Genomic DNA, 27,019 nt, shown 5'->3' on the forward strand with positions numbered 1-27,019 from the left:
GCTGAGAGGTTAATTAGATTCTGAAAGCCTTTTTTTATATCAATTAAGACTCTTATCTGTATATCCATAGTAAATAAGCACCTCTCACTATTTCAACTTGTGAACCTTTGTTCTCTTGCTCTGAGTGGCCTTGCACATGACAAAAATGCAGGGAAGATATGCTTCTCCATCACATCTGGAACAAAATGGTTGCATCTTTCCTGTACCATGAGATGCACAGAGTCCCAGGAATGTGCACATCTCACTATGCAATGAAGCAAAGTATCTCACCAACACCTCCCCATCCTCTGTGAAGCTGCTATCTGGGTAGGATTCAACTGATGAGTCCCTTTAGTGGAAATCTATGCCATGATTTCTGCTAGCACAAAGGGGCTTCCTCCCCTCCCCCCACTCTGCATGGTGCCTGTGCCCTTGAAATTAGCTGAGGGGGATCAGGCCACCCCAGAACAGCTTGTGGGCGCGAGAGCAGGGATTGTTCTCCCTGGCAAGCTATAATGCTTGCACTGACAGAATGATTGTCCTAGTGCCACACTGAATTCCTCCCTAAGGAGTTGATCCAAAGGTTTCCTAGAAAAGGTGAGTTTCATTGAGGCATTGCAGGAGGTGGTTCCAGGTATAAGGGGCAGCAAAGGAAAGGGGAGCAGGAGACTTTTGCAGAGCTGAGGATGTAGAGTTGGACAAGCAAAGGTCACAGGAAGGGATGTGTCAGGAAATAAGTACAGAGAGATAAGGAGGGGAAAGGCCAGGGGGGGTTGAATTTGAGAACAAGAGGTTTGTACAGTATCTGGAAATGGACAGGAAGCTGGTGCAGAGATTTATCACATGGCCAGAGTGACAAGAGAAGTGAGTAATTTTGGCACACTATTCTGAATGGATGCAAGTGGGAAAAGGTGAGACAATGGAAGACCAAAGGAAAGAAGACTGCAGTAGTCAAGGCAAGATACAACCAGGATATGGACAAGTGTTTTTGTTGAAGGAATCACTAGGAATGTTGTAAAGCGAGAAGCAACATGACTTGGCAACTGACTGAATTTGGGAGGCAAAGGAGAAAGAAAAATGAACAGGGGGGATAGCTGACATTGTCAATAGATATAAGGAATGGCCGTAGCTCAGAGACAGAACATCTGTCCCACATCTAGTCCCCAGCATCTCCATGTAGGGTGGTGAAAGACCACTGTCCCAAACCCTGGAGAGCCACATGGTCTGACTCAGTCAGACTCGGTATAAGACTGCTTCCTATGTTCCTATGACTTGGCAGAGGTCTGCAAACTTTTTCAGCAGGGGGCCTGTCCACCGTCCCTCAGACCTTGTGGGGGGCCAGACTATATTTTGATGGGGGGGGGGAATGAACAAATTCCTATGCCCCACAAATAACCCAGAGATGCATTTTAAATAAAAGCACGCATTCTACTTATGTAAAAATACCAGGCAGGCCCCACAAATAACCCAGAGATGCATTTTTAAAGGACACATTCTACTCATGTAAAATCACGCTGATTCCCGGACCGTCCACGGGCTGGATTTGGAAAGCGTTTGGGACGGATATGGCCCCCGGGCCTTAGTTTGCTTACCCATGACTTGGGCAGTAAACTCAGAACCATTAACTGTGGAACAAACAACATTCTAACATAATAAGCTTCCAGCGAGGTCACCATATTAGTTTCGTCCTGCAAGAGCAATGAGAATCAATGTGATGAAGTGGATTTTGTTCCAAAGAAAGCTTATGGTGTAATAAATGTGTTCATCTTTAAGGTGCCCCAAGGCTCTTGTGTTGATTTTGACTACTGTTAGGCAACCACAGAGACAGTGTAAAAGCTGAAGGGGGGCTTTGGAAGCTGCCTTAATTTTTGTGGGAGGGAAAGTAAGTTTATGCAAGCAGCACCCATGCATTTGTCCTAATTTTTCCACTCTCGTTAGTCATCCTATGAGGCAAAAGTTGGATGGGGTGCTTTAAAATTAACAGCATATAAAGAGCAAGGTCTTGAGTCTGCATCATGCTCTGCTCGTTCTGCTTCACAGATAAGTGTTTCTTCTTCAAGACATAAGATAGCTGGCTCAGGAGCAGGGGGGAAAATCTTGCACATTTGTGTAACATTCTTATAACCTAATAGGTCTACTGTTTTGTTCTGGGTTTTTTCTCTCCACTCCCTCCTAATCTCATCATTGGATAAGGTTCTTTGTTTTTGTAGTCACTGTTTCACATAGTAACAGCTTGTTGTGTTTTGGTCTATTTGCCAGAGGCTAGGTTTATTTTTAAATCCTTGAACTTTTGAGTTTTCTTTTTTTCCAAGATTGGAAGCAGCTGAAATGCCTAGAGTTACAGGTTGAAAAGCTTGCTTTACAATATGAGAAAAAGGAAGCTCCGATTTCCCCCTCCCCCTTTTGTGCTGCTTTGCTCCTTCTTCTTTTTTTAATTTTTCCTAACAAATGTCTCTAACTGGTAGTTGCCTAAAAATAGAAAACCACCTAGCTAAAAATAGGTTTGCTCTCAGTCTTGCCAAGGAAAATGGAGAGGAATGGGGCGTGGACTCGGAGGCTGAGTAATCCAGCTCTATTCATTCAGAGATCCCTTTGAGAATGCAGGCCGATGATAAAGTGCCCTCCAAAAAAGGGGGGGAGCCACAGGCATCACTTGCTCTCTTCAGACTGCTAGGTGCCAATAAACATTTTAGCCCAAGGATATATTTTTTTCTCAGAGTCGTAAACATTTTATGAAAGACAAGGCTTTGTTTCACAGAAGCTAACTTGCTGTCAAAAATAGCTGGCTTTTCCTAAAGCCTTCCTCCGTCTCCCCTTCAGCCATGGTCCAGCTTTCCTCAGAGTTAAAAAATAAAAAATTTTTTAAAAGGGTTTCTCAGATACATACTGCCAGTGTGTGCAACTGAGATACAACCTAACATTTTATAAATTTAATAACTCGTTGACGCTGGGATACGTGCGGGCCTTGCTTTCAACACTTTCCCAAGTGAGAGAAATGGCATTTCTTTTTTTTGAGTTTTAAATTGGTGGGTTGCTATAATTTCCTAATTAACTCTTGCATCGCCTCAGAGTAATTTTTCGGTTTTTCGCGTTCAGTGTTCAAAACCCAGGAGCTAAGGGATCTGTTTATGAAGTAGCATTAAATAAAAGAACTGGAATAAAAAGTATTCTTTTAATCTGAGGGACCATTAGGCACCTCTCTACCATATTTAGGCAGATTCCTTATCCTGCTTGCATTTGTTTTGTGTTCTTCCACAAAGAACCAGAACTTTGGGGTGTATGTATGTAAAAAGCTCTTGGTTTGGAAACATGTTAGTTCTGATAACACAAAACACTTGGTTCTGATAACACAAAATCAATACCATATTGATTCACATACAGTGTGGGAGAGACATTAATAAGTCAAGGTTTGGAGGGTGGATTGAGGAGGAGGCATTTTATGTTCTGAGTGGACCTTGATTTTCCTTTCCTTTTTTTACTTACACAGAGCACTAGCAGAAATCTTACAAGCTGCAGCATGCTTTCAAACGGCTTTCCTTGAGCTTTTGTTTTTGGAGTACTTTTAATTAAAAGTAATCTTGACAAATATACCAGCTGGGTGTGTAGAAATGTGAGCAGAGTTCAGGAGGTTATATGGGACTGTGTATTATTATGCGCAGTTCCTGTAAATGCGGCTGGTGATAAGATTCTGAAGACAAAGGACAATAATTGATGAGAGGGGACTTAAATCACCCCAGAAGAATCAGAGCCCTTGTATCTATACACATTAACTCTTTTAGTCTCTTTCCTGCTTATGAGGAATTTTGTCATTGCATGTTGCAACCCTCCCTCATTTCCCCCCAGCTACTGCTTTTTGTGATGGAGGCGAGGCAGACCACAAGTGACCTCTTTATGCAGTAAACAGGGTGTGATTGTGTCTGTGTGGTGTATTAGTAATTTCCAAGGCTGAATTCCCATATTGAATCTTAACTGCTTGCATGGAAAAATAGGACACACAACCTTGTGCAACTATTTCCAACCTAGATAGTGATCTCCTTATTGCTGTGTTGCAGAGACAACTTTTGTTTAGCAGCAAATTCATTTTTCTATGTTTTATCGTTAAGTCATTCCTGTTATGCATGATAGATGCAAATCTTGTTTATGTGGAATCTGTTTATAGGTACTATTCAACAGATGCTTTGAAGTGCCACATCATTGTGTGTGTGTGTGTGTGTGTGTGTGTGTGTGTGTGTATTAACCACGTACTGTAACCAAGGTTTGTTCTTGGTTTATGGCTTGTGGTTTGAACAGGCAAGCTAAACGACAAGTCCAAGTTTGCACACCATGCTAAGCTAACCCGTGGCTTAGTTCGGTGCTGTGCAACAGCAACAGCAGCCAGGGAGGAATGAGACTGCTATGAAAACTAGGCCACTGAGTGTTAACGTAATCTCTGAAAATTTTTGTTTGTTTGTTTCTGGTATATAGTCCGGTAGCCAAACCCCACAGTGGCCTGATGCAGGTGAGGTGCTGACAACATTGCCCGGTTATTTGCTCCTCTCCTCCACTCTTAGATGGGTATCTGTGGTTTAATGTTATGACACTAACTCTTACTAGCCAAAACATTGCTGCAGATGTAATACAAACCATAGAGGAGTTTGTATGAAAGCTTAAGCATTCTCAGAAAAACTTCTAAACCTTTAAGGTAAATTTTTCTGGATGTTTATAATTTATTTTTCAACACTAAGATATCTTGGTTGTAATAAGCCTGGTTTCGGCTCATTAAGATATAGAACATGCCATTTTGGGTTGGATCAGAAGCCCAGGGAATTGAAGAGGGGCTGTCCTTTGATTTATTTGTTTATTGGAAAAATCCTAATCTTCTCTTTCATAAAATGCAACAGGGAAGCTTACAAGTATAAAATGCAACAAAATTAGCCCATAAATATCTATAAAACATAACTAAAAGCATCAGCAATGTGGCTAAACAGATGGGATAACAGGTAATTCTATACAGCAACCTGCAGATATTAGGAGGGCAGAGAGAACCTATCAGACCGCAGTTGGGAGTAGTGCAGTTGGGAAGGGACAGGTTGGTGGGAGCCATGTCAGTTAAGAACTCGGCCCAGGGCTTAATTTTGAAGACTTCAGCAGACAGAGTTCACATGTTTCCAGGTTTTTCTCTCCAACCATGAGGGCCAGTGTCTTAACATTTATAAAATGAGGAAGGGGGCAGCTGTTAAAACAGAGTCCTGGCCGTTGTACAACTATATCCACAAGAAGTGGCAGAATGCTTCACTGTTTTTCTTCAAATGTAGCCACCTTCATAGTTTTCCTAAATTCAGGGTGAATAACTTGCTCTTGACTTAGGATCCTCTCCTTCATTTTTTATACTTTTGGCAAAAAACTTGGTTAAACTTCAAAATATGCTGACTTCCCACTTTGTTACAGTAAACAAATGTTAATTATTTATCTGTGTTCTGCATAATTTGCATCCATACTTTATGAATTAAGTAGATGTTATTGATTGGACTCCATTTGCCTTCTGAGAGGTCTCTAAATGTATGGCATGGTTTTACCTAAAGCTCAAGATGAAATTAACACAAATTATAAAATTCATAGTTATGTAAAAGTTTCAGTTACATTTGCTTTATTAACCCAGATACTTAATAATCGTAGGCTCAATGATTCACTGTGAACTATGTTCAGAACAAACAAATCTAAATTATTATTAATGCTTATGTATTAATTGTTCAATGCTGTTTAAATATACAATAATGATTTGTATCCAGATGCTTTATCATTTCAGCAGATCAGCCTAGATCTTCTTCTTTTATGCTTAGAAATTAATGACCAAGTAAATGTACCAGTAAAAGAAGTCTGCCCAACTTTATTTTGAATAATTTAATGTCTTTGCAATAGAAGCTGGCATTAAGGGTGAAAATCTTTGATGTATTGGATATGCATGCATTATAAAAGTCTCAAACCTACTTATTTACATCATCCTGGGCAACCTATAGACAACTATAATTACATTTTATAGAGCTCTATTATATATAAAAAGTGCATGCACTTTACGTTAGGGTTGTTAAAGCATGAGTTTATTTCTTTGATCAAGCATTACACCACAGAGGCTGTTCAAAGGAAGTAAATTATAGAATAGTCGATAAGAGTATTTTAAACAACATGCAGCTGCTATAGATTGACTCAAAGGAGATCAAAATCTTGACGGAGAAGCAATTCCTAATGGATTGTGTGCTGTGTGTAGGGGGAGAGAGAGAAAAAATTCACTGCCACAATAGGACCATATGTAGAATATGACCGAACGTAAAAAGCACATAATGTATGCTTCCAATGCCTGTAATTGAGGGACTTGATATTGGTTATTACATGGTTTTAGTGTGTTCAAACTCGTATCAGCAAAATCGCAGCTCTTGCCCCCTCCCCAATCCCCACCAGTTATAAAATGTGTAGGTTAGCAGTCACATTTTTTATTTTTATTTTAATGATATATGAACATGACATTGATTCCTAAAATGTATATTTCCTGGAACACACCTACTGAACAACTTCCATCCCACCCTGCAAGGCTTTTTATTGCCATTGTGGCTTCCTTTCATGTGGTATCTTTGGTTCCTTCTCTTCTGCTCCAAAGCAGCAGGATGCTGTTGGGGTGGTGGTGGTTATATTACATGGTTCTTTGATTCCATAAGATAGGAAAAATCATGTCATGGGATGTCCCAATCCAGTGCTGTAAAAACCATGCAGACTCAGTAAGACTAATCATGTCTTATATCTCTCTGGTTGCTTTTTGGATTCTGTGGGTCATTTCTGCATCTGTGTTGTTGTTGTTTAGTCGTTTAGTCATGTCCGACTCTTCGTGACCCCATGGACCAGAGAACGCCAGGCACTTCTGTCTTCCACTGCCTCCCGCAGTTTGGTCAAACTCATGCTGGTAGCTTCACGAACACTATCCAACCATCTCTGTCATCCCCTTCTCCTTGTGCCCTCCATCTTTCCCAACATCAGGGTCTTTTCCAGGGAGTCTTCTCTTCTCATGAGGTGGCCAAAGTATTGGAGCCTCAGCTTCACGATCTGTCCTTCCAGTGAGCACTCAGGGCTGATTTCCTTAAAAATGGAGAGGTGTGATCTTCTTGCAGTCTCCTCCAGCACCATAATTCAAAATCTGCATCTCTGTGTATATGTGCATATGATGTGCAGCTAGCTTGCAGCGCAGTGTCAATCCACTCATGTTGTTTGGATGTTGTGCCTTAATACTATCTGGATCCACAGTTAGCCTAGTATGCGATGAAAGAAGGCTATGGAATTATGTAGAGAAGGCAGAAATATGAAGGATGCCTATTGGCAGGGCATGCTATGCACTCATACAGTAGGTGTCTGCATGTTACATTCTACAAGTGTACACAAAACATTGAGCTGTAGAATTCAACAAGTGTGCGCTCTTTCGCACAAGCACATGCATGTAGAGATAGCTTGTACCTGTATTCATCATAACGTGTGAACAAAGCTATAGGTGAGAAAAGACAGGGAAGGGGGTTTTGGAGAAGCAAGGGCAACATTCCAGGGAGCATTGCCTATCTCTGTCCCTCACAAGCAGACAGGATTTTCAACTGTTTTCCCCAGCATGAAGTGGGGGCAGAGAGAGAGAAGATCAGAGGATATTTAAGTTGCTGCAGACTGTTAGATATTAATGGCAGAGGAGTAAAGTGGCTGTCAAGAGAAGGTAAGGAGAAAGCAGAGACAGCTGCAATTAATGTGAATGAAAATGAGGTGTGTAATGGCAGCCTTTGTAGGTCTGTATAGAGTTAAGGCAGACTTTAGACATGGATCTTAAAAACAGAAAGATTCAATTTTTTACTCAGCTATGGGCTCCTTGCGTGACTTTAGCCATTCATTAACTCTCTCTCAGCCCTAGTTTCCGTTTTGTGAAACAAAAGTATATCTGCAGATGCTTAACTGTGGTCAGTCCCTTCAGCAGACAGTGACATTGTTAGTCTCGGAAAAAACAACCCCATATTTGCGTCAAAACACCAGCCTTCTTGCTGTTGATGTATCGCTAAAATAACAGCTTCCATAAGGAGCATCCAGTACTCACTATGTTTGTTGTATGTTGGCTTGCAAGATACACAGTACTCTTCCTCAGTTCAAGAAAAATTATTTCCTGAAGCTTTGTCTAGGGATTTAAAAGGTGTTTCTCTATTTCCTTCTCTCCAGATGTCTCCATTTATAGCTTCTAAATGTTGTCAGGTATAAATGGTTTCACCTAATTGTCTTCATTAGAAGAGGCCTTGAACTGTCAGCCCCCCTGCAGATAACAAGATTTGACAGTTCTGACTAGAGCTGCTCTTCCTGAACCAATAGTACAAAGTACAAGTAGCTGAGAAGTCTTACTAGCAAGGCTGTGCAATCCCCTCATCCCATAACAACACACTACACTACATGACAAAGGATCCCATTTTACTTTTGCATTGCATATAATGTATTTTCTGAACCTGCACAATTTCATGATGTGTCCTGAGCTTTAGTTTTTGAGAGAGGAGAAAGATCTGTCCCAATCCAAAATATATATACCATTCATAATTTTATAAATTCTGTCTTGACTCCCCAATAGCCTTCTTTCTTCTAAGCGAAAAAACGTCAGAGGCTTCACCCTTCTTTCGTAGGAAGTTGATTCAACCCCTTCATCATTTTGGTGGTGCTTTTCCAATGCTGGGATAACACTTTTCACACGGGGCAACAAGTATTTCAAATGTGGGTGCACCACTGAAAGGCATTATTATTTTCATGCCTTCCCTTATGCTTTGTTTTCCTTTTTAAATATTGCAGCATATTTAGCTGATTTTGTTGGGTGAAATAGGAATTTCCTGGACAATATTAGAGATTGGAATTCAGTCCACAGAAAACTGTGCTTCCTCAACAACTCCTTGTCTGGTTTGCAAGCGGGGCTTCCTTTCGGTGTTGATCAGCTGATCGGAACAGAATGGAAGCTCTGCTGGGATTGGCTGCAGCAGGGAGCTCCCTGTCAGAAACTCCCTATTGCGGCTGGGGGGATGTGGAATCTCACTTTCTATGTTTGGAGCAAGTGGTTTGGATTCAAGCTGCTTCTTCCAAATGGAATATTTTTATCTCTGCAAACGTTGCAGCTGCTTCCTCTGCTGAGGGGGAAATACTCTGTTTGGACTTCAAACGTAGCATCCCCTCCTTCCCCCAGATAATCTGCAGAAGGAAATATGCTTTGTATCGAAGCAGCAGCTTGAATCTAAATAGTGTCCTCCAAACAAACTTTGAAGGGCTTCCCTGTAACTGCCAAGCAGCTGATAAGTGGTTAGAGGTAGCTCCTTGGGGCTTCATCAAGTGATTGGCCCACCTGTCAAAGTTGGCCAACTAAGGTGGAGGTATTGGGGATCTGACCCACTGGCCAGATCCAGTTTCCCACCAGTGCTTTAGTTGATGTATAGTTTAATGTGATGTGTGAACCAAACCTTTATTGATCACTTTGTTATCCACAACTGTCTAAGCAGTATAACAGGGACCTAATGTGGGCAGTGGACATGGTACTATTGAAATGATGAAGTTGGCACAATTCATAATGTATTGTGCGCAGATGCACAAATAGTGCCTTGCTGTGTCTCCCCTGCCCACTGTCCCTTTTTGTTCACTTCTACTTGATCACAATATTGCACAGCCAGCAATGTGAGCAGCTGCCATCTCAATGCAGCCTTAAATAAGTCTTGAAACCTCTTTGACAACAATTTTATGCTGAGCCATTTCTTCTTCCCTGATGGGACAACAATTAACAACCATTTCTGAACCATAATATTTGCCGTTATTGGATTTATGAAAGACAGGATCCTGTTCGATAAACTCCAAAACTGATGGAGTGGCATTTCTGTCTGATCAGAGCAATGTAGGAGAACCATATTGTTCAGATGTTTTGGACGAACAGCTAAGTCAGGAGAACCATGTATTTTCTCTGTGCAGTTTATTTATCTCACTTGCTCACAGTTAAACTCATATGAAGGTTACAGCTGGCTATATTAGTCATACCCTGCCATGGCCAGGATGAAGATTTGAAGCAACAACATGTAACTTAAGGAGCAGGGTGTGTTTAGAGCTATGACCCTGCACATATCCATTTGAAAGGAAGTTCCACTGAAATGAATTGGGTTGCTTGAAATGACAATTCAAATATTATAGCTCCTCACATGGAAACTACCAAATGGTCCTTCTACTTAGTAGGAAATCTTTAAAACAGAGTTCTGGTTTCTCTGACCGATTGATTCCTTCTCTGAAATAATCACCACCAAACCTGTCAGGTTAGTGGTTAGGTGGAGAATCTTCCTGAAATTTAGGTGAACCAGGTTTATCCAGGAATTCAGATATTTCAGCAAATATGACTACAAAGAATAGAAGTTCAGTGATTTGTAGAGCTGGAGCTGAACCTCTTGAACTAGCTTATTCTTGCAAATAAATGTGTTTGAGAATCTGAACAAAAATAGTACTATCTTATACAGCTTTAAATGGCAGAGTAAATATTTTGCTTTTTGCTTTTTAATTATTACTGCACTGCATTCTGCGTTAAACTGGAAGTGATATAGCAAATGACTTCCAGACTTCTAACACTTTGTAGCTAAGAGGGCAGTCCCCCTTCATTTGTTGGCGGGAAGATGCCTTTCATTTGGGACTATTGCATAGGGAGAAAATGTTAGATATTACCCCCCCCCCCCATTCCTGATCTTGATTGGCCCCTGCATTTTTTAGGACAAGGGAGACAACAACCATGTTACCTGGAAAAGAAATGGTTAAAGTCACAGATTTGGTTTCTAGAGAGAAGAAAGAAAGGCCATAGTGAAGGAAATTTCTAGAGCAATCTATGACTGTGTAGGCACTATACCTTTGAAGCACATTTGCAACACGTTCTTTCCTTCAAAGAATTCTGGGATTTGTAGCTTGTTAACGGTTGCTGGAATTTGTAACTCTTATACCTTATAGTGGTGGTTCCCAATTAGCTAAGTACTTTAGAGCCCCCATTTTTCCAAAGCCAAGCCAAAGCCTTCTTTTGGAAATTTTTATATCTCTGTTGTAGTTTTGTTATGTGAATGGGACCATGGACCACCAATTGGGAAGCACTGCCTTTCAGAATTACAAATCCCAGAAACTGTTAACAAGTTGCAATGCCCAGAATTCTTTGTGGCAAGGACTGAGCTTCAAATGTGCTTTAAGGGTATAGTGTGTGCAAAGCCTATACAGACCATAACCAAATAGAATAGTATTGTGATAGGCCTGCAAAGTTGTTCCACTGAGTTTTTAAAGCAAGGGGGGTTGGGGCAGATGCTAGAGCAGTATACAACAGTGTTGTGTGGACTGAGTGGGGAAAAAGTGTGGCTGTTCCACTGTAATTGTCCAGTGTGAATGCAACTGTGCATTATAATTATCACTATGCTGTATTTCCAAATAAACAGCAGAGAATCATTACATTTGTGTTCTTCTCACCGAGTAGATCCACTTTCTTTTTCTCTTTCTGCTCTTCGTATCTTCTCAGATAGCTACAAAAACATGAAAATTGGCCCCTTGACTATTTCACAGCTGCTCCTGGAGTTCTGAATACCAGCAGTATAATTGGCCAAAATCTTGTTAATTTCACTTGCCTGTTGCTTTACGAAGCTATGAGAAACAGCAGGGGTGTTGACCCTGTATTTCTATTCAACTTTGTAAACCAGCCGTGCTCTTAGCTTTTATTACATGATTCTAACAATGCTTTCCTACTTCCCTATTGCTTTCTGCCATCTCACTACATCCAAAAACCTATCCTGGAGTTGGGAATGATGTGCATTATTGTTGTTATATTTATACCCCGCCCATCTGGCCGGGTTTCCCCAATATTGTCAGGGTGAGGTGCATATGGAGGGAGGAGTTTGCTGAAAATGCCTTTGTTGTGTGAACAGAGGGATCCAATCAGTTATCTTTCCACACAGGATTTAATGAGTAGAAGAACTTCATATGTTTAAATGAAAGTTTATATTTTACTGTATCAGTTTTCATCTAACAACAATATCTTCCTAAAACTAAACAGATCATCCCTCTTCTTGCACATGCTTGCAAAAATTATATTCTGACAGAGAAGACCATAATGGTGGTGCTTAGCATTCCAGAGTCCCTATTTTCCAGGGACAGTCCCGGATTTACAGAAGTCATCCCGGTTTCTGATTTGATCCTGGAATGTCCCACTTTTCCCTAGGATGTCCCTATTTTCATCAGAGAAATGTTGGAGGGTATGGAGCTATGCATCCCCCAAGCCAAGGAGATAAATAACTATACAAGCTTTAGAAGATATCTTAAGGTAGTAGCCCTGTATAGGGAAGTTTTTAAATGTTTAGTGTTTGATTATGTTTTCATTTATATTGGAAGCTGCTCAGAGTGGCTGGGGCAACCCAATCAGATGGGTAGGGTATAATAATAATAACAACAATAATAGGATAGGACATCCCTATTTTCATCAGAGAAATGTTGAAGGGTATGGCATTCTGGTGAGGAATTCCTCCTTATTTATAAAATGTGAAGGAACAATATTGGGAGGAGAAAGCACTGAAAAGTGCTGTGACTGTGTAGTGTGATAAATGTGATAGTGGTGTGCCCAAAGCCCTGGTCTGTGTCGGTAGGGCTTTGTTGAGAAGCACACTATATCCCGAACTACACCCAGGTTGTGGTTTTGTGGCTTTAACCAAAGAACTGCTCCCTCTCACTCTATTACTGTAGTAGATGACTAATTCCCGCCCCTCATTGTTAATATCGGCTCAATCATATTAACTTACCAAACTACCTTATGCTGAATTGGACAATACTGTATATTTATTCCAGTTGGCAGTGACTCTCTAGGGAACCTGTGGTTCTCCTACATGTTGTTAGACTACAACTCCCATCATCTATGTCCATTGGTCATGCTGGCTGAGGTTGATGGGAGCTGGAGTCCAGCGACATATGGAGGGCCACAAGTTGCCTACTCTTGCTATGGATTGTACCTAATTGTTACTTAAATTTCCCCATCTCATTCTTGAGATACCCCAAGCACCTTATAAGTGTACCTAATATACAATGTAAGTGATACATATTATAAAGTAATAGTAAAGATAAACAATTTCAGCAAGAAGAGGGAAGTTGTTAGGCTAGCAGACCCAACACCAACCAGAGTTAGGCCCATTGAAAAAAGGGCATTTCCAATACCAACTAAATACCACCTAGAGCCATTTTGCCCTCTGGTCAATGAGTTCCATGACTTGAGCACAATTGCAAAGAGTCCCATCTAGTGTATTACTTATCTGTCATGGTGGAGGGACATGGGAAAGAGTGTCTGCTGGTGAGCTAGGTTGGGCTGCATGCCACACCTTTTACTCTGCCACAATTCCTTCTTTCCCTCTCATCATTTTCATAATAGACATTTAATTGAGAATTATAAATGTTTCCGTTTGCAACGTTTGGATTTTTTTAGTTCAGCTCTCTCCCGGGAATGTCTGTGTGCAGACACATTGTAAACTAAAGACATTCTGATGAGCAGATAAAACGCCTACAACTCTTAATAGCTGTTTAAAGACCAGGCCTGTGATCTTACACGCAGGGGTTTGGGGGGGGTTGTTTTTTTTGAAGGTGCACAGGTTCCATTAGGTGTATTCATTGCAGTAGAAGAGTTTTGTAATTTACTAGAATCAATTCTGTAGATTTATTCACTGGTATGTTGCAACCATTATGAACAAGTAAACAAACAGCCTGCTGTGATGAGCACTGACTATTTCTGAGGGGCTGCATGCGTGTTGACTGGCAAACACAAAAATGGACCCTTGTGCTGTGTGGTGTTTAGAGCAGAGAAAGCAGAAGGGTGTTTTTTTCAAGGGAGTCCATAGTTGCACTTCCTAATGTCCATCTAGCAATTCATTATTGTTATGTTGTAAAAATAATGTAGAGCACGCAGGAGGGGGGTGGATGGAGAGAATTATCCCAAAGAAAAGCTTGCCTCTAAGAACCATTTTTTAAAAAAAGAAACTTCTAAGGAACAGCCAGGTGCTGTCAAAAGTGGGGTTGGTATCTCAGTTGGTGGCAGGCTTTCTGCTGAGTCAGCATTGACTGGCCTCTGCCTTCAGTGCCATCTCTGGAAAGTGTGTAGCCCTCTAGATGAAATGCAAAACCAAAATATTGGTTACTTAGAATTCCACGGCCTGTTATACAAGAGTGACTGTATTACTTCCAAAGTCTAAAGTGGGGGGGGGGGGAGTCAGGCTCTAGTAATTATATTCTGCCGTTCAGTTTCTGCTGGCTGCATCACACATCATTTCCTGCTCTAAAAATAGTTGCTGGCAAAGGATAATTCTGATGTTTCCACCCTAGAGGTAGCCGCAGCTTGAGAGAGAGAAGAAAAAAAACTTTTAAAAATTCTTTTTTTAAAAAAAGAACTGGTGGGGTATTTTAATTATGTCCATACAAAATATGATACATTTAATTTTTGTCGTAAGCAGCTTTGCTTCTCATTTTAACAAAAAAGCTGGATATAAATAATAAAGGAAAACTTCTTTTCCGTAAAATTTGTGGCACATGCTTTTTTTTCAGATGTACGTGCACCAGACTTTGTTCCTCAAGTGCAAACTTAAACATGGAAAGTGTAACTGAGACAGACCTGTGCTTGCAGATGTGTGTGTGTTGTGCAGGTGCACGCATTTGGGAGTCAGGATATGCTGTGGCTTCCTATTAAGTAGATGCTCAGCATCAGACTCAGTAAGAGGTGGTGCATATGCATTTATTTCCATGTGTCTTCTCGTCTGCTTCTGACGTTGGGGATGGAGGAGCTTCCTTTATCTGTGGAAGGACGGAGAAGCGCTGAATTCACAGCCGCCACTGTCCCCTTTTCTTCTTTCCCAACTCAATTCAGGTATTGGCACCAGAAGTAAAGGGATAAAGGGTCTGGAACCACCAACTGCAGGAAGCGGGGAAAGAATTCAGTGCCTATCTCCTTTTAATGTGATAAAGTGGTGGGAGGGTGAAAACTACGCAATATGCCAGTCACGAGGATTGTAGTTTTCACCCTCCCACCAGGGGTTTTTTCTTTTCTCAAAAATTCTGCATGGGTTTGCTGATTTGATTTCTGGACCCTGGCATACAAGGCTAGGGGTGGGGTGGGTTTTTTTAATGCTTTGCTCCACAGTGTAGATCTCATCAGTAGCAAGGCCCACACACTATTTGCCACTGAGACAAAGGAAACCCTATTTGGATATGGCTTCAGTATCCCCATGAAGTACTGCAGAGCAAGGTGTAGAATGAAACATTGTGGGACGGACAATACATACAGTTATTGTGGAAAGTAATCCTGTATTTTTTAAAAAAATAAAAATAAAAATCATGAATATTATGTTCTTAAACACTTAGCACAGTGAAGAGCTGAAAATTGTGACAACGTTACAAGTACAAAAAGCAGACTGCTGAAATCCACAGAGATTAGCAGCCCCAGTCTGCAGAGACACAACTGAGAAAAGCCATCTATGGCCATGTTGCAGCAGAAGCGACGGCGATTGGCTGCTGTCATTTGGTCTTTGCCAGAATAGACAACAGGTGCAGAGTCGCTGACAGGTGTGGATATCTAGGATAAGTAAAATTGCTGATGCCTAGTGATGTAGCCTTATGTCAGATTGTAAACTGCTGAGCTCTCACGGAACAGGGAGCCAACTTGCATGTTTTCAGATCACTTGATGTGCCCTCGTTCACTCCCTCCTTCCCACAGAGGCTCTTGATGAATGTCTGGATGACTAAACTCAATCCCTTCCAGTGCCCCAGGATGTTGGTGTGTCTGTGGGCATAGCCCACCAGATATGTATCCTGCATTAAGTCTCTTGAGATTAAGAGAGGGGTTGTGTGTCTTGCATTCCAGTTCAAGGAGACTTGCGCAGAAGAAGTTTCCATCCTAGGAAACTGTGCCCTACGAACGTCGTCGTCGTCATTTTTGTCAGTTGGTGACTTCCCCTTTTTAAAAATAATTTTTATTAGAGTTTATAAAGAGAAACACAAAACTTAGTCTCAAATATCTTTTCTCTTCCAACTTTAATCTAAGATAAAAACATGAAGAAAAAGGAAAGAAGGAAAGAGGAAAAAATAGAGACAGAAAAATAAGGAAAACTTTACCTTTCTTATCTTTTCTATTTCCACTTGAAAGTTGGTGATTTTCCTTAATGATTATAAGTTGGGGTTCAGTAATGTTTAAATTTTACTTTACCACTTCATACTTGTTCATATTAAGGCAGAAGACTGAGAAAATGTATTACATTAGAGCATTATGAACGTCCTGGAATTTGAAATGAGATTCAGAGGTATGGAATCATAGAATTGGAGAGTTGGAAGGGATCCCAAGAGTGATCTAGTCCAACCCCCCTGCAATGCAGGAATTCTGCCCACTGCTGTCCCTGGGTGGGCTCGAACCAGCAACCTTTTGGTTAACAGCCAGACACACTGCCCCATTGTGCCATAAGAGAGTCTGCGTAATAAGCTGAGATATATGGTTGTAGTCAACAAAGTCATTGTGTGAGCAGAACAACTTTCACTCCTTCTGCCCCTGCACAAATACCCCAAATATGCTCTGGTAGGGCTGACATTACTGGGACTTCAAAGGTGGAATTGACGTCTGGGGGGAATTTCCGAAAGGCAGGTGCTTTGTCCTGGATCTTAGGCAAGTCAATCGGTTTTTTGGCCTTTGTCTTAAAAAAAAGCTCAATAACTTTCCCCTTGCTTATACTTTTGGAAATATGGCAACCCTGTGTTCTGGCATTTCCCCAGCTATCCAGAGCAGATTTGGTTGACTCTGAGTAGCACATTGAAGAGGAGAGGAGAGGGGAAGGGAGGGGAGGGGAAGCTCCACTGCACAAATAGAAGTCATTCTGTTCAAACAATGACTTCACTGGGATTCAAACCATAGATTAGGAATCAATGACTGGAGCCAAACGGTCACTTGATCAGTATAACCTGGCTCTTTAGTAGCCATACCAGAAATGACAATGGGATATGGAGGCAGTGGCAGCTGTAGCAATTGTTTACAGTCCACCGTGCTAATAGATGGTATTCAAGAAATGAAAGCAAAGCAAAAGCACATATCTTTTTCCAGTTTCAGTTTGCATCTATGTGTAGCTTTGCAGATGTTGAATTATCAGCTTGTCACATTGTCTGTGCTGTGCTTACTTAAATAAGCAAGCACTGTTGCTGAATATTGAGTGTAGATCTGGCCACTTTGACTGTGTTGAATTGTCAATGATGAGTTTGTTCAAATGAAATCCTAAAAGTTTATATCTTTTAAAACTACAACATAAAACACACCAGTTTTTAAACAGTGTTTTGAGTGACTAAGAGCTACTGCTCAGAAATGCTATCTAACACCTTTATTGAACTTTCTGCATTACCAAATACAGTGGCAGCCTCTGTACTCACAGTAGAGGTGGACTGGGAATATACTGCACAGATTTCTGCCTCCTTGAGTTACTTGAGACATAAATCTTCCTAATGGGAGCAAGGAGCGTAAGACCTGGCTGGCCTTCAATGACAGAGAAAGACATTTCAGATCTGCAGCAAGAAGCAATGACCAAGGGAAATAGGTTTCCCCCCAGCACTTGAGGGTTTGTTCCCTTCCTACACACTGTGTCATGAGGAAGGATTTTTAAAAGAGTGGCACTTTGAGCCCTTGTGGTTTTGTTGCCTTGATTATCCAGGCTACTGAAATCTGAAAAGAAGAGACCCATTAGATTACTGTTCATCTGATGGAGTTCAAAAGTGACTCTAGGAGTAGATTTTTTTAAATCATTTTCCTGAGTAATACAAGAAACTAAAACATACAAAATTCACAATGAGCAGTCCAGGACTTCACAATCTGCTGCTATACAGTGTTTCCTTGCAAGGTTCCCTCTGTGTTTAATAGGATTTACTGTACATCCAGGTATGGATCCCCTGATAATAGTCTCATTCTTTAAAAAGAGGCTTTCAGAGAAAATTGTCACAAACAAGTTGGAGAGACATTTTAATTTTATAGTCAAATTAAAAAGAGAAAGTTCAAAACGAAGGTAAAAATTAGCAGAGCTTGAGGCTGTCAGAAAAAAATAACACCTTGATCTTCATTTGGCAAGACAAGGAAGACAAGGAGCAAACTTTACTACCTTCATGCTGTTTGATTCCTTCTGCAGACAGCCATGCAAGGGGCTTCAGTAACAACAACATCCCTAGCAGTTTTTTCCCCTCCCCTTTAGCCATTTTGCCTACTGTTTAAATTCAAGTTAAAGCAGAGACATTTCAACTGGATTGAGGCATATATCTGAAGGTCCCAGATATTGTGTGGCGATGTGGTGATCCAATGTGGTGTAACAGTGAGGGGGAAATCCATGCTCAAATGACCACACCATTGTGAAGTTCAGTGGGTGATCTTGGGCCAGTCACTGTCTTTTAGCCAAGCTTAACTTCAGGGTTCTGAGAAGATAAAATGAGAAGGGAGGGGAGATCCATACATACCACCTTGAGCTCCTTGAAGGAAAGGCAGTGGTGGCATCCTGGCTTTCAAGCATCCCCCATAGAGTGGCCCATGTTGCACCGATGCTATGATTCTGTCAGCATGGGATTAAAAGTTATTTTTTTATGTGGGTTAATTTAATTGATGGCAAGTATCACTTTAGCATCATATTCTATCAACAGATAGATTTTAGAAATCCTAAAAGAGACACAGAAATAAGGAAATAAAAGAAACAAAGAAAGAAGGACTATCCCCTCCCAATGCACTATTTAAGATCTTAGTAAGAGAAAAGTGTATGTTGTGTATATGTAGACACAGGCATGTTGAGCTGCTCAGTTATGCTTTAGCATTACTTATAAGTAAATACATCAATACATCAAATTTTCTGTTGAATTTAGAGCTTGTGTGTGGGACAAAGAAAGAATCTGCATCCAGGAGTTCTATCCATTTCAAAGCTCATTCAATGTCTTCTTTGATAAACATAATTAATAATGTGTTGTTTGTATTTAACGATGTTTTAAAGGTCTCTTCTTGTATTATAATTTGGGCATAAGGGTGAGTGTAGCCTAGTGACTTGAAATTGTAACCTGGGCAGTACTGACTTAACTAGACAGTGTATCCTGACTTAACTTCCTTATTTTAGTCCTGCCCTGAGAAGTAGCAAGAGAGAAAGTGTTGACACAAAAGCTATTACAGGCTTAAAACTGCACTACCTTGAAAACTGCCTGTTATTGTTTCTGGGATCATCATTCTGTTCACAGAGAAGTGCTAGCAGCTCCCTACTTGGTCAAATCCATTATCCTTTCTGTGTGCTAAAAAAGATGTGAATGCTGAAATTTTTAACCCACTGATGTTTCCGTTGCAGGCATAATCACAGATGGTAGTGCAGACATTTTATTAGATTGTATACTCTCTGCATTTATTGAGTGACTCCAGATTCAGACGAGGTCACCGTGGCTTCTCTCTTTACCGCTGGTAACAAGAGCCGTAGTTTGTTGACCTAATGCATTTCTCTCCTCTTTCTCTCCCTGATGTAAAATGTAACAGCTTTCAACCACCAGGAAGCCTGAACTGTTTTAAAGGCCCTGGATCTCTCTTGCAGCCTATGTCAAGGCTTGAACTTTCCAAATTATGTATTTCAGACGTTGAGAAAGAAAGGACTTAATGGCTGTGACAGCCCAGACCCCGATGCAGATGATTCAGTAGGTCACAGCCCTGAGTCAGAGGACAAGTACAGGAAAATTAATGAAGATATTGATCTAATGATCAGCAGGCAAAGATTATGTGTAAGTACTCTGAACTCCCTTTCATTTTTTTTTACTTTCTGATATTTCTCTGAACCTGGCAGGCATTGAACAAGAAAGAAAACAAAGGCTGTGAAAGCCCCGATCCTGACTCCTCTTATGCCCTCACCCCACGCACTGAAGAAAAATACAAAAAAATTAATGAAGAATTTGATAATATGATCAAGAGCCATAAAATTCCTGTAAGTACCAAAGGTTAGATGGCTGTCTGCTGATAACCGCTGCAGTAACACATCCTAACCCTTTCAGTTCTGGTTTCTTCCAAAAATGCAAATTCAGTGGGGGACCCATTTTAATAGCTCCCACTTGAAACCAAATTGCATGTAGGACATACCGCACCAATGTATATATTTTGGTCCTGAGGTGTGTGAAGTTCCTTAAAAAGATTTATTTGACAAACCAGAGGCAAAGCCTAAAGAAGGAAGTTAAAAAATGTACGTTACATACAGGAGATTTTCAGAATTCTGGTTTACCACACTACCTACCCCCAAAATGTATTTAGAAGACATCTGGGAACCTCGCTGTGGACAGTTTAACATACTCACAGGCAACTTTCTGTGGGTTTAAAGGGAGGAAAAAAGAATGGCTTCAAGTTGAATTAGAGAACGTGCATCCTGCTACCACTATTATTACCATTATTAAAGCTATGCTCTAAACTCAGTTACCACACTGAAGGGTTACGTAGCTAATTGCTGGTTGCAGGAAAACAGACTGCATGAGAGCCTAATGGTAGCATTCAGTCACGTTGGCGTGTTGGAGGTGATTTTTACAGCTTTATCAGAAGATTTGCTTTGACCCCATCAGCATTCCTCTTAACGCTTTAACAAGCGCTAAATTTTGTTTTAACTAAGACAGAATTTCTAACAGTCATATGCCTTGCCAGATACTTAAAGAGAAATAACTCTGCATGTAGCTATTTTGTTTGCACAGACATAAAGGGGCAAACTTCACATGAATACTGTAAGCATTACATAAGTACAATTAAGTATTGTTTGTGTGTACTGTATTTGGTCGCAAATTTCAGAAGGGCACTTGTTTTCTAGGCAAAACAACCAAGATCCCTGTGGCATCTTAAAATATACCTTGTCATAAATGTGGGTTAGACTCTGCTCTGTGAAAGCTTATGTCACAATAAATGTGCAAAGTCTTTTAGCTATCACAGGGGCCAATGTTAAATTCTGTAGCATTGTGTTTGTGACACTGATTTGGGGGGGGGGGAATCCATAGGTGATTTCATTCTCATAAAGGCACAGTTTTTAAGAAAAGAAACTTCAGACCAATTCACACACGATAACATACTGCAGGGGTCATTATGAAAACTTGAGCTCCTTATCTCTTTCACTTTAGGCAGTTACCAAACGGTGGGGACCAAGCTTGCAGGGAGAGGAGTATGTCAACTTACCATGGCTCTCACTTAAACCAAATCTGTAAACTGTCCTTTAAAGCTTGTAGGCTATGCTAATTTACCCCATACTTGAGATAAGATTGTTCCAATTGTGCCTTTTTGGACACTGAAGCAATGCATGAATCTGTATGGACAGAAAGTTACTTAGGGTTGCTGTAAGTCTGGAATTTTCCAGACATAGCCAGTATTCAGCGCTTGTAAACAGTGTCCAGGCAGAAATTGCTAAAAAGTCTGGGAAAATCCAGATGCATGGCATGGAACAAGCAGAAGTGTGGATGAGCCCAAAGAGAGGTAACATTCCATGTTCTAGATGTGCCATTTGGTCTGTTTTGCAAGCCTCTTGCTCTGACCATGCAAGCCCAAGTGATCTGCAACATAGGATTACACTTCCAGAAGTGAACAGGCAATCATTTGGCACAAACAATTTGAGTACTAGGAGACACAAAAATCCGTGCCTGAAAAAAATATGTATTCTCCATATGCAAAATGTGCCCAGCCACTTGTGTACACACAGCCCATTACATGTGCAAAAGCTGACATCCAGATGGGAGACATTTGCTCTTCAGAATTTCTGCCACAATTTGGAGAAAAAAAATAGACTTTTTGTAACTCATTCCTATGGGAGCAGATCTTTCATGTACGTTAAAGAACACTTTACTGAATTGATCTGGCCTTTGTAGTAAAAGTCATGCTTTCGCAAACTTTTGGAAAACTTAATGTTTTACCCAGGAGACCAGAACAGCTCCAAATTGGACCAGTGTTCCATTTCAGAGCACTTTTTTCCGAAATGCTTAACATGTGTATTCAATTTTTAATTGAATGCATGCGCACTTGTGTTTCCCTTTCCACTCACGCTCTTCTCACTTGCCTAATTCCATATGTCGGAAGGAGAGCTTTGAAGCTGCCACTGTGATTTTAGCAAGCCAAGCTCCGACACGGAGGTATTGCTCAATAATGAAACAGCTATAGCTTTTTACTGACTCAGTGGTCTTGTGAAACCTCCAGCCCTTCTTTTTCACCAGGTGGAAACCTTGCCACCAAAGATCTTTCCTCTTTCTTTGTTAAACTATGGTAGGGGAACTAAAAGAGATAATCTCTGTTCAAATGGGATTCCAATAAGGTATCCAGATTTAAGAAAGAACTGAGGTCTTTTGTGGGTGGGTAGAATTTCAGCAGATACATCTCCTCTTGCAATGCGGAGTCATATTAGAGCAGACCAAAGGTCCATCTGCTGTAAGCTTAACATCCTGTTTTCCATGGAGGCCAATCAGACATTTCTGGCACTGAGGGCAATAATTCTCTACTGTGGCTTCCTCTCACACTGTCTGTAGATCCATCATGGACTTGTTCACTCCCCTTTTAAAGCTATCTGACCTAATAGCAATGCCCACATTTAATGCAAGGGAATTCCATTCAGTCTGTGAAATGTAAAGAAGTGTTTATTTTGTTTGCTGTGAATCTGCTGCTAGTCACTGATAACAGTGGGAGGTGAGGTAATGGTGGGAGAAGCTTAATTTCCTTGAATTTCACCCTTTAATGCTGGAATTATTATCACAGCCCTTCCAAGCTATGTCAAGCCACATAGGTTGCTATGTGCCCTCAGAGGCTTTTCCTAATGCCTACAGGGTTTTTTCCCCCCTGTCCTTCCCTCTGCTGAACGAGCCACATTTGGCCAATAGAAGGCTTTTTTTAAAAGGCTAATTGCAGTGTGTGGGGCATTTGTGGGGTCAGATCACTGTGCACCTGAGGTGCTTACCACAGTTTCTCGGAGTTGAAAATGTACCCCTGGTCTTGCCTGTATTGCATCTCAGCAATTTCAGAGTCCAGGGTCCAAGTCTATTGACCTTTCTGTGTAAAAGACAGTAGTCTTCCAAAAAGTTAAATCTGTTTACTTTAAAAAGTGGGGAGGAGCACGTCGATAATAACAGAAACAACAGCAGCAAGAACAGCAGTATCAAATTTACTTTTTTATTTAAAATATCAGAAATCCATGTCTGGCAGCATACTTTTCTAATCTGAATTATACATGGTGGCATATTTTTGTGAATGGACTCAATCGAAGCATCTAGCACCACCTCCAGGGTAGATGTGGTAAAAAGCTTGTTTATTTACTTATTGCTTAGTTAGTACATGTTTTTAGCCCCCTTTTTTCAGATAACTAGAAAGACGGACAAGGGAAGAAGAGTGGAGGGGAAAGGCAGAGGAGGTGATCACTTCTTCTGGGACAAAATAAAGCAGTGAACTACATCAACTTCTATCTTGTTTGGGCCAGGCTGGTCTTCCCTTACTGGTGTTCTTGCTTGAATAGCAGTTCATTACTCTTGTTCCCTTGTCAAAGTGTTTCCCCCCTCTTGCTTCTGAAACTGGCCCTTGGAGCAGAGTGTTCTTTCTGGCAGGAAGGCGGAAAGCATGTTTCCTGCAGCTGTTCCATCTTTGGCTGATGGACGGGGCCAGTTTGTCTCTCTGTTGCTGTGATATTCTTCCTTGTCAAGATTGCGTTCACTCAAATTATTCCCAATCTCTTCTTCTGCCCTTCCTCTGGGCCAATAAAGTATTGCATCGGTGTTAAATACTGAGCAGCCTCATACAACACTGCCAGTGGCCTTTCCTACTGCTGTTGAACAAATCTGTTCTGCTTGTCTAGATGTCAGGGAAACTGCGCATGGCCATTCCACCCTCTGCAGGGCTGGTGTTTGTGACTAGCATCTCATCTGTCTCCATTTGGAGCATAAGAATCTGCCTTGCATTGAATCAGAGCAACAGTCCATCTGCCCTGACTCTCCAGAGTTTTAGGCAAGAGACATTTGCAGCCCTCCCTAGAGAGTCCAGCTATTGAACCTGGGACATTCTGCATTCAAAGCTGATTCTGTACCACTGAGCTACTGTCCTTCAGTTTGCTATGAACAGGAGCTGAAGTTATGCAGTTCTGTGCTTCAGGCAGTGGAGAAAAGTGGTCATCGTGAACAAAATAGTTGTCTGCGCAGGTGTCCATTTTTTTCTTTGTTGGAGAATGTGAACAGGCTTTGCAAATTCCAATGTGAACTGACCTGATCTGCACCTCCCAGGCTAATAATGTATGGATCAGAATGTATCTATCCTGAAGATATCATACATTGCTGAAGTTTGCAACCACTTGTCTTTTAAAAATTATCAAATAATGTTTACAAATCCATATCTTAGGCTAGAATACATTTAGAAATGTGTATTCTGAGAGAAAAATACACTTACGTATGTATTTTTTATTATTTATTTCATAAAATGTATACATCACTTAATTGTAAAAAAACAAACCTCAAAGCAATTTACTAAATATAAAACAATAAAACATGCATGTGGTTTTGGGGGGGGGGGGTTGAATTAAAAAATAAGTATTTAAATATGATTATTTTGTGCAGATTTTTTTTAAAAGTAGATTAATGTAGAAATTGAGCAGAACTGATTTATGGATCAACACAAAGGAAAGTGATATGAACCAGAAATAGACTGAATTTCCCATATCCCAAGTATTAACAAGAAGAGGGATAAATGTGTTTCTTTTCAACAGTGTGTGAAGGGGCTTTGTGTGTTTCCAAATGCATATGTCTCATAGTTTACGGCTGGCAGTTGAAATGAAAATGTGGAGCGCAAACTAGCTTTAAAATTTCATGATGAAAGGCATTGGGTCAGCCCAAATCAACACAACTATCTCCAGCATAGTATAGTAACTGCTCTTCATGCTTGCTCATACCCAGAGCTGAAGCTGTTGTGTGACAGTCAAATGCTTGCAGTGCACACAATGATATGTGGGCTGGCCTTTAGCCAGGCCATTTCAAGAACGCAACAGGGCTTTTTTACAGTGAAGACAATCTGCACAATCTGTGTGCTCAAGACAGCGGGTATGTGAATGCCACAGTTCCTAGTTTGCACACCAGTTACCATGCTGACATTGTCTGATTGTCTCAGTCCTAAGCCTGTATGATCTCTTGTGTGATCTCGCCAGGGGCCACCTCCAACAATCCTTTTGATATGCAATGGACCACTTTTTATTGTGTTAGCTTTTACAACAGTTCTCTTTTTTCTGGGGTGGCCACACATTGCAGCCATCTGAGAGAGAAGTTGCAAGTTGGGCTGAATAAGGCATTCCCCTTTTCTGACAGAACCCACATTTAGAGCAAACCTTTGAAAGCGCAGCATTGGGCATCAGTTTGTTTGGTTTTATTTTTAAAAAGAGTGTGTGTTTTAATATCTCCATATTGTGTTTTCACATTTGTGGACACACCCACATCTTCTGATGTTCATGAGATTGCAGTCAATGTTACCTCTGTGGTCTGCCTGCAACATACCTAAAATGATCCAGTGTGGTGGAGTGGTTAGAGGATAAGATGGGGAACAGGGAGATTGAGGTTCAAATCATTACTCAGCCAGCAAGCTCACTGGCTAACCTTGGAGCAGACACCATCCTTTAGCCTTTGTTTGGAGTAAAGGAGCAGGGATGGAACAACCACCTACATTGCCATAACCTCTTTGAAGAAAATGCAGCAGAGGACTTTTTTAAATGCTGGCATTGATGTGTCCATTTTTATTCTCTGCATGAGGCTAGAGAAGAAGGCCTTTACACAAAAGACATCATCACAGAAAATGATATATCTCTTAGAGAAGTGGCTGTGTATCTAAAGTAGCAGGTTCACATCAGGCAGCTCTAAGGGCTGGTTCTCAATTTACATTCTGTACTCTAGAATGGATGCCCAAGTTGGAAATCCATGACACTCTCATAACGTGTAGAGGAGTCTCTTATGGCCTGTTAAACTATTCAGAAGCAGGAAGAAGGAAAGGATTGAGTATCTGCTTCCAAGAATTAAAAAACGGTACACACTTAACGAAATCAGTGTCCATGCCTTAGTACAAAATGCAATTGGAGAACTGAAATACTGTACCTAGATCCTAAGGTTAAGTGTATGTTAGCAGTGGTTCAGTTGTGTTTCACATGCACTTTACCATCTGCACTTGCAATGGCCTTCACCATTGCAGGGAGGGCCTATCCTTTGCTTGTGAAAGGTCCCATGTTTGATCATGTAGCTATGCTAGTATCTGTGCCTGATATACTGGAGAACTGCCTGTAGTCAGAGTAGACAATAGATAGACCAATGGTATGACTCAGTTTAGGGCAGCTTCCAAAATACATATGGGTGCAATCATGAATTGAGGTGTCCATCCGATCACAGGAACACCAGGTCCTTCCAAGCTGCATCAGTCCTATGAACTCTGCCCCCGCCACCATCACCAGTATTGCAGACAGGGCCTGAGTTCATCACTCAATTTGGCCTGACAGCTTTCACCAATGAGAAAGGAAATTAACAAGGTAATCAGGACTCAGAAATGATTTGTAGGGGGGAAATATGATACCTGTTTAGCCATTTTTCTGGGCTTATAAGGAAAGAAGAACAAGGCCAGAAATGTATTTCCCAGGGAATAGAGGTTATGAAATGCTATTTTGATAGTCTAGAAAGGATTCATGTGCACATCAGCCAAAACATCTGATAGCAATTATACATTTATTTGGGCTGCAAAAGATTCTGAAAGCTTATAAGGAAATGCAGCTATGAAGGTCACTTTACCATAATGTATTTTTAAGGTCGTGACAGGTTGAAATTAGAAAGCAATACCATTTCAGCACTGCACTACATTGGAGTCAATGACTGCAAAGCATTTCAGGTGCTCTTTTTCCAAATTGCCAGTGTTTGAGTGGTCCGGAAATACCAAATAGATCCCCTTACAAATTTGTATTTGATCTGTTCTGTGATTGTTGAGATGGATGCAAATTGAACATGGCAGCAGTCA

The 27,019-nt window shown here is 40.9% G+C and overlaps 1 protein-coding gene across 14 annotated transcripts in view; it reads left to right on the forward strand.

Annotated features, from left to right (window-relative positions):
* Nucleotides 1-27,019, forward strand: part of MEF2C (myocyte enhancer factor 2C) — a 160,060-nt gene that overhangs the window by 88,499 nt on the left and 44,542 nt on the right. For 10 of the 14 annotated variants that reach the window (XM_081930176.1, XM_081930174.1, XM_081930177.1 and 7 more), the window contains one exon: nt 19,636-19,779. In XM_081930176.1, the coding sequence (XP_081786302.1) occupies nt 19,636-19,779 (144 nt within the window). Of the gene's footprint in view, nt 1-19,635; nt 19,780-19,841; nt 19,980-27,019 lie in introns of all 14 variants that reach the window. The other 4 variants (XM_081930178.1, XM_081930186.1, XM_081930175.1 and 1 more) reach the window with 2 other exon arrangements.

Source organism: Podarcis melisellensis, assembly GCF_964234715.1.
Source record: "Podarcis melisellensis genome assembly, chromosome: 11".
In the NCBI taxonomy this organism is placed as follows: domain Eukaryota; kingdom Metazoa; phylum Chordata; class Lepidosauria; order Squamata; family Lacertidae; genus Podarcis; species Podarcis melisellensis.